This window comes from Drosophila subobscura, chromosome J (assembly GCF_008121235.1).
Source record: "Drosophila subobscura isolate 14011-0131.10 chromosome J, UCBerk_Dsub_1.0, whole genome shotgun sequence".
NCBI classification, from domain to species: Eukaryota; Metazoa; Arthropoda; class Insecta; order Diptera; family Drosophilidae; genus Drosophila; species Drosophila subobscura.
Window position 1 is genome coordinate 6,761,902 of NC_048532.1, and position 8,423 is coordinate 6,770,324.

The following is an 8,423-nucleotide window of genomic DNA, read 5'->3' on the forward strand; positions in this document are numbered from 1 at the left end:
CGCAGCATCCTTGGACCCTAACAATCACCCAAAAGAGAGAATACACAAAACGATGATCGCCACATTGTGAGAACAACAATCATCATTCTCCATTCTATTCTCCCATTCAGAATTCATTATTCCACACATTCCTCTTTCACCCTTTGAGGGAAATGCGTTGACAAAAATGTTGCCTTAGTTTCTAATGCCGCATTATCCTGGCTGTGTTCCATTCGCGTTCGGGATTGTGTCCTGTGAAGTGACATTCCATCTAATTTGAATATTGCCGCGCCGTTGTTTCCCACGATTTATGTTTGATGATTTATGATTTGCCTTCGAACCTCCGTCGTTTCGCCGCTGCTCTGACAGACCTTCTTCTTCTTAGGGTCTTGGCACTCGACAATCCTTAACCCTGATATGCTAATGCAGTAGCCATAAATTTCGTGTCGCTGTCGCTCCGTGTCCTGGCTACAGGTTTGCCTTACTTTTCGATCAGTCAGCCGTTCCCCTTCAGTCATACTCGAAGAGAGAGCAGAACGACCTTTTGTTTGGCTCCGTAATTGTTGTAGAAATTATTTACACATTTTTAATTGGCATTCAAGTGGTTTGTCGCGGGCACCGCCTGCTGTTATTGCCAAATCGTTTCACTCCAGCTGGAGATCTTCGAGGAAGGACCCGACACTTTTGACCTAGTCGCTCCATTGCTTTCTATGCATATTCCTACCGATTGAATTTCCCCAACATTTCTAATGCTTTCTGGGTGGTCGGCCTGGGTGGTTGGGTGTCTGAAGCACCGCAGAGTATCATTTGCTTTGCTGACTCAAAAAAAAGCTGTAAAAATGTGTGGAAAAAAAAGTAATTATGCCGACTAAGAGCTTCATCAGACATCCCATTATGCGGCCTGCACTCGACAAGCGGCACACACACACAGACACACACATGCAGCCCAGCGGGAACAAAGGCTGGGCGTACTACCTTTGTACAGTCGCTGTGGCACTCGCTCCTCCCCGCTGCCACATCAGCGTCATCATAAATGTTTGCATATGAAGTGCAGAACAGAACAGAACAGAACAGAGAGGCAGAGGCTGGGGCTGGGGCAGGCAGGCGACTGCAGCAGCAACAGCGGTGGGTGTGGCATCCACTTGAGTTGAGGCATTGAAAAGGAGAGAAAAACCTTGCGTTGGGATTAAAAATGCAGCGCATTGAATTTGCACAGGACTCTGCCGCTCCCACCATCCACCCACTTGGCTGTGCCTGCCTCCATTTGCAACAAATAATGATGCACTTGAAAAACTCTTTCGCGTGTGTGCGAGCTGTGTGTGTGTGTGTGCAACAACAGTGCGGCACAACTTGCACAACACAAAAAAAAAGTATATCATTAAAAGCGGCCCCTGCTCTTCCACCTGCAGCCAGCAGCCAGCACTCTGGCAGCCAGCCAGCCGCCATCCCCCTGCAGGATTCTGGCTGGCAACGCTTTATTAGAGCCAAAGAAGGTGGCTGCGTCTCCGTCTCCTGCTCAGCTCCTTGCCGACATCCATGCCATTAATATTTCATTTAACGCTGCAATTGTCCCAAGAGGCATATCCCTCAATACACCACCACGCCCCCGCCCTGCGCCCTACACCTACAGGGCCAACCCGCGCGCTCCCCGTAAATAGCCTTAAAATGTTTAATTCATTTTATGGGATTTCATTCAGCACGAGTTTTAATTATGAGCAGAGCGAGCCCCAGCACTGACGGCGCCTCGAGTGTATACAGCCACAGAGGGGGGACCAGATGGGGGTGTAGGTGGGAGTGCCATGAGCCATGAGCCCCCTGGATGCCCGTCAACTGACTTGTGTAATTTGTGCATAAGTTTCATTTACTTTGGGGGCGACATAATCTTCAGTCGCCTACTCTGCCCCACGGCTAATGCCAGGCTACAGCTCCAACTCCCGATGCCGTTCCTGCTGCAGCTCCAGCTCCGTCCACCCTCCTCCTCCTCCTCCTAGCAGCAAAAAATTGTCTCAATGGCCTTGCCCTGCCCGGTCTCGTTTTGGTTTTGGTTTTGGCCCTGCCTGGCTCTGTGATTATGCACTTGATGTGCTGTGCATGGAGCTGAATTTTAATTACGAGTAAATATTTAAACCATTAAGCATGAAAAGTAAGCTAAGAGAAAGACAGAAGAGCGGTGCCTGAGGGCTGTCCAAGAGAATGTCCACTGGATGAGAGTCTGGGCTCAAGAAGGAATAAAGCCATTGAGGAAAGGAAACAAAGATCCTGACAGCGGGTTCAGCCCCATCATGCCCTGTCGTGTGGTTAAAGGCTCGAATGATGTGGAGAGAATGTCTTTAAAGTAGAAGTGGAGTTTTTCCCTCCCAATCTCATAATTTTAATGCCTCAAATGTTCAATTAAAAACTCAACTATAGAAATTGTTCACAACTTTTCCTACCATAAATTTCCCATTGATTTTATTTTAATATTTTTCTCTGATTAATTTGCTCAACAACAGTGGAAAAATATTGTATTAATTGTTGAGCTTTGGGGGTTTGGGGTGCGCTCAATTAAAAGTTTCAACATCGCTCCCCGACGAGTGTCGATAACAGTGGCGGTCAAAAGTGTGTGTACATGCACGTGGGGTAATCAATGCAAATAATGGAGAATCAGTCATCGATTGGTGGTTTAATGAAAGCCAGCAACAACAAAGGCAAAAACACAAGCACAAACACAAGCAAAAATTGTTAATAAAAACAGCAAACGGCAGGCAAAACTTTGTGCAGGCAAAGCTATAAAAAAGATGGCGGGAATTTACTTACAAATGGGTAAAAAATGGCAGAAAAAAAATAATTTCATTTCGAGTGGGGCGGCAAAGGACCTCTCTAACAATCGCTGGCACTGCGTGTGGTTGTTGCTGTTTGTTAGCTGTTTGCCTGCTGCCTGCTGCCTGCTGATTATGTGTATTTGCATGCTAAAGCAGTTGTCCTGCGGTCCTGCTTCTCGTTTGCCTTATTCCTTGCTTTCTGCCTGCCTGCCTCCTGCACTGCTTGGAGTGTGTCGCCTCTTGGCCAGTAATGGCCAAAACGAATTCCCTGCCCCCATCCCGGCACCCTGCCACCCTCTTGTCCACGCTCTGTTAACGTAATTTCCATAAAACATTTTGTTACTTATTTATCTTAATTAAAATAAATTTACATTTTTCTAATTTAAGAGCGCGACGGCGGCAGCAACATCAGCGACATCAGCGACGACGGACTAGTCAGTCGTGGCACTTATTCCCCTTGCAGCCCACTTCCTTGTGAGCCTCAGCCACTCCTTGTCCTGGGCATTAGAGAGCGACATTTTCTTAACAAGCCAAAAGGACATTTGCTGTCCCGCAGGAGGAGGACCAGGACCAGGGCCAGCCATCTCGCACACAAAGCTTCAAAATGAAACACACAACAAGGAGGAGGGGGAGGAGGAGGAGGGAGAAAAGCGAAACAACAAAAAATTGCTGGAAAAACTCGACGTAATGGAAAGTTGCCTGCGCTCTCCGGCTTGGATCTCATTAGCGTTGCTTGCCACGGGGGCCCAGTCAGAGGGGAACAGGGAGTGACTGCCTGCCACTGAGACTGCGACTCGACCAGGGCCATCTTACGAGACAGCCCTGGACGGCAGGCAGGCAGGCAGGGAAGGAGCATAAAATTAAAAGCTGATGAGCACAAATGCTGGGGCGAAATAAAAAGATTTCTTCACGTATTTGCGTAGTTTTTTTGTTGTATTCCTTCTCCGCTCCTTAACGGCCAATCCCGAAACGAGCGAAACGAAAATGTTTGCCTGGCAGGGACCTGGAGCAGGAAAATGCGACAGGAAATATGAGCAGCAAATGGAGTGGATGGAAAAAAGCACAACAGATTCGACAAAAACTAATGAGGGACGTTGATACATAAGGGGGAAATATGCGCAATGGGGAGACACAAATGATTGGGAATAAAGCCAAGACGGAGTAGAATTTTAATCCATGATTAACATAAAAGAATTCTTGAGTCATATTAGGATTAAGATTTGAAATACCTGCTGCAATGTGTGTGCCATACGATCGTGGAGTGATTGGAAATAAAGCCAAGAAAAAGTATTATTTTAATCCATAATTAAAATGAAGTAAATGTTGCAACATCTACTGCCATGTGTGTGTACCACACATCCCTTTGGTAGCTTGTCTCTCCTTCTACTACTGCGTACAGTTGCCTTTCTTTTGCCTCTAACTAACTAATCATTGGCTCATTCCATTAGCCGCCTGGTTAGTCCTGCACAGTGGGCACGTCATTCTGTGCATAAATAAAAGCAAATCGGCAATAAATCAAAAATCAATACCGTCAACGCCATTTTGCATTGGCAGAGAGTGTGTGCGTGGTGGGGGGTAGGGAAAACGTCAACTGAAACCAATACAAAGGCCATAAATAAATCTGTGTGAGCCTGCGAGCATCTCTCTCTCTCTCTCTCTCTCTCACTCTGTCACACTTTCCATTACGCTCTCTTTCTGACAAGAAATGTTAGAAAAGAAACAGGCAGCTACGGGAACAGCAGCAGCAGCCGTAGAAGAAACAGCGCAAAAACAGGGCACGAAAAAAAGGAGGGAAAAAATAGCATCCACCCCCCCGAGCCACAGCCAGTGGCCCGTACAAAAGGGGGAGGAGTCTGTCCCACCAGAGAAGAGAAAGAAGCAGAAGCAGAAAATGGTAATGGGAATGGGCAAAAAAAAAGGAAAATAAAAAATAAATTCAAAGCAAACGAGACTAAAATTATAAAAATTGCCCTCCCGGTGGTGGTGCCTGTCGAGAGTGCGCTTCCACAGTAAAACCTTCCACCTCCTCCTCCTGCCCTTGCCCCTGCAACCTAACGACGATGATGATGATGATGATGATGGTGATGAGGACAAGGACCACGAGCAGGACCAGGACTAAACGAAACGAAACGAAACGAAACGAACGCGATTCCAATACGGGACATCAACGTCAATGAGGGTGGCTGTGCCCGGGTCCGGCCATGGCTATGGCTATGACTCCCCTGCCTCTGCCTCTTACTCTCTTCCTCTGTGTGCTCCTGGCAATGGTTTCTTCTTTCTCGGGGGTGGCACTCGTACATAATGTGGCCCCTGCACTGCCGTTGGCCTTCCCTGTTCAGTTCTGTTCAGTTCTGGCCTTGCTCTGTGCTCCGTGAAGCTCTTTCTATATAAATGTATGTATGCGGGGAGCCATTATTATGTACATAGTGAACAGGACTCGTTCCTCCTGCCGCCGCTCCTTCCTGCTCTTCTACTTGTGTGTATATAGCCCTGGCCCGCAGCGTCAATGGACCAAAATAATAACGACTAACGGCCTGTTAAGGGAAAATGCAACGAGCCAGAGAGCCAGAGGAGTTCTACGGATGGGGATGGGGGGATGGGTCCTGGCGTGGGGCATGTACAGTGCGGGTGGGGGTGTGGGGGTTGGGGGGGGGTGCTGGGTGGCCAAGGTTTTTTAAGTGGTCGCGCGTGACGTGCACATCGGGCGTACTGGGAGGGGACTCCTGCTGACGTGGTATTTGCCAGATCCGCTACGAGTCTCCTCTCCTCTCAGCTCCGCTCCTCTCCGATCGGTGGAATATTTTTTCGTACCACTCCCCCACCCTCGCCCACTCCTCATCTATTTGTACACAAAACTCTTGTTACTAGCTGCCATTATGATTTTGAAAAGCCATTGCCATTCCTGCCACACCGCACCATCCCCCGCAGCTACTGCTCCCACTCCTCCAGCGAAGCTCCTCCCGTGTTTGCCTTCATTTTGGCTCATTGAAAAACTGTGAAATTTTATAATAAGCATTTCGTTTTTCTTTTTTATGCTTTTTTATGTTTTTTTGTGATTATTTTTTTTGTTGCTGCTTGCCAGATTATTGTCGATGATTGTGATTGCGTTTTATGTTGTTCCTTTTATTACCAGGTCGCTTGGGCGGGGGAGGGAGGCCCTTGGAGCACCACCACATGGTTGTAGCTGGCTGATGGGGAGAAGGTCCTTTGCATAACGGTTTTTTGTTGATTTCAACGTTGATTTTTATGATTTTTTATGATTTTTTATGATTTTTTTTGTTGCTTTTCCTGGTTGTGTTTTTGTGATGTAATATTCCTTTTGAAAAAAACCTGAAGTTTGGCCTCACATTTTCGCTCTCCTGCTCTCTCTTTCCTCTCTCTCTCTCTCTCTCTCTCTCTCCTTCTCTGTGGGATTTGCCGGCATTCGGCTTGTGCTCGGCCAGGCGCTATTGGTTGCCATTTAAGCTTATTAATTTTAAATGCGATTTTTAATTAAATATTATCAAAGCGTGTCGAGGGCATCATTAAGTTCGAATGTTACAGCCCTGAAGAGGTGGCGGCAAGTGGTTCAACTACACTGATAAGGCAACATAGTGCTAGTTTGAAGCACTTTCTTTCCTTCAATTAGCACTGTAGGTGGTCCTCAACAAAGCAAAGAACTGATACGACATGCTGATGACCTAAGGAAGCCCACAAAAAGAGTTGAGGAAATCGAACATCGAAGCTCCTGGCAGCTCACCTTCATGTAGGTAACCAATGAGATGGGTGGAAATGTTGGTGGCCTAATCGAAGCTGGCTTCTGGCTACGCATAATCACCATCTTGAGCATTTGGCAGTAGGTTTTGCTGCACTGAAACCACTTTTGATTGTACGCAGCATCGCCCACTTGTAGGCTCTAAAAGGAGGGAAAATGAGAACCAGAAGAACCCCAACAGATCTCCCTCACCGTTGCAATCAATGTGTCTCCATAGTAGCAAACCAAAAAAACTTGCACCATCGAAGTCATCAGGAATATGCAGTAAATGATAATCACCTCCACGGTGGACTCGGTGACCTGAAAGGCAATGAAGCAGATCTGCATGGAGGCCATCAGGAAGTTCAACAGCAACGAAAAGTTGTACAAACTGTTGACATGCTCGCAGAGTCTGTGGGGCGAAAGAGATTACCAGGGTGAGTGCCAAAGGAACATCAGAACAGGACAGTCACTCACGTGAGGCACTTGTCGTGATAGCGAATGATCCACACCAGAAACTCAATGTTCTCCTTGTCCTTGTGCGGCTCACACGGGTGCTCCTCCAGCCTCATGGAAATGTAGTTAAAGTGCATGCAAATCTGAGTGATGACCACAATCAGCAGCAGATCCGCACAGAGGAAGGCAATGCCAGCGAGGTACGCCCCGTGGGCAATGTCCCAGTAGACGATCCAATAGACCCAATTGCTGCTCGTCGCATCGAAGGGGAACCAAATGAGGAAGCCAAAGTTACGGTCAAAGGTCTCGTAGCCGAGGAAATTGAACTTCACGGAGGCCTTGAGCGCCGGATAGAACGAGAAGGTGGTGGTGTAGGCCAGACAGAGGAACGTGAAGATGTTGATCACCCGCTTCATGGTGCGCTCAAAGTCGGGCATCCTGTAGGCGCGCTGCATGGCCTGGGTCTTTGGGTGCATCTCCTCCAGCTCGTCCAGCAGCCGTATCAACGTTGCCTTGTAGTGAACCATCGCAAACTGCTTGAAGTCGGCCACCAGGGAGAAGCCAATGCACGGAGCCACTGCAATGGCCAGGCGAATGGTCTCAAAGTCCTGTATGGAATTGTAGAAGAAAACCAACTCCCCAATGACCAGCAGATTGAAGTTAATGAAGCCCGCGTAGAGGTAGATCTTGAGCAGCAGCGACCTCAACGGACTCTTCGATCGATGGGCGTAGATGTCCTCGCCAATGCTGCGATAGAACTGCACTGGCACCCACATCATGTCCTCAAAGGTGCGGGCCGAGTCCATCGCCTGCTCCTGGCTGCTGGTCACTGGTTCGTTTAACTTTGCCATCAAATGTTGGTCGGGAACTATTCTGCGGTTACGGCCTGTCGGCTCCATTTATATGGCAGGACTTTCGAGGGCGTGTCCGTTAAGTTTTTGTGCCCCATCATGCGACGCCTCGCAGAGTGTTGATAATTGTGCGTAAACTTTTCAACCAACTACCAAGACCAAATGACTGTCAGTGTAATTAGCTTTCAACTTTTTCCACTCTCGGCCAGCAGCTGAGTGGGTTCCCAGGGCGGGACAGGGCAGAGATTGGAGCGACCTTCACCAGGCGCTAATCAAAGTGAATTGCAACAAAAGATGTCTCCGTCCGGGTGCAAAAAAAAGGTGTTGGCGGACAGGCGGCGGAAAAGGTGTGGAAGCCCGTAAAGAATGTGTTGAATGAAATGAAAATAATTTTTCTTGTTATCCTGCCTCCCAGAGAACACAAATTGAGCGGAAAATAACTAATAAAGTCGGACGTGGCAGGCAGGACCAGAGCTAGGTCCATGAATAAAATGCAAGACTCAACGGCATTTGGCCAAGATTATGGGATGGAGGAGTGGACTGGGGGCCAGTCCGGATCGGAGGCAGTCATCCATGGACCATTAGGGGGGGACACAGGCAAAG

At 48.0% G+C, this 8,423-nt stretch overlaps 1 protein-coding gene across 1 annotated transcript; it reads right to left on the minus strand.

Annotated features, from left to right (window-relative positions):
- Positions 1-6,339: 6,339 nt before the first annotated feature.
- Positions 6,340-7,820, minus strand: LOC117893345 (odorant receptor 67c). Its single transcript, XM_034799935.1, has 4 exons — positions 6,991-7,820; positions 6,727-6,925; positions 6,520-6,675; positions 6,340-6,460 (listed from the first exon to the last, which is right to left on the minus strand). The coding sequence occupies exons 1-4, from the start codon at positions 7,818-7,820 to the stop codon at positions 6,401-6,403; spliced, it is 1,245 nt and encodes a 414-aa protein (XP_034655826.1). The 3' UTR covers positions 6,340-6,400.
- Between the last annotated feature and the right edge of the window lie 603 nt (positions 7,821-8,423).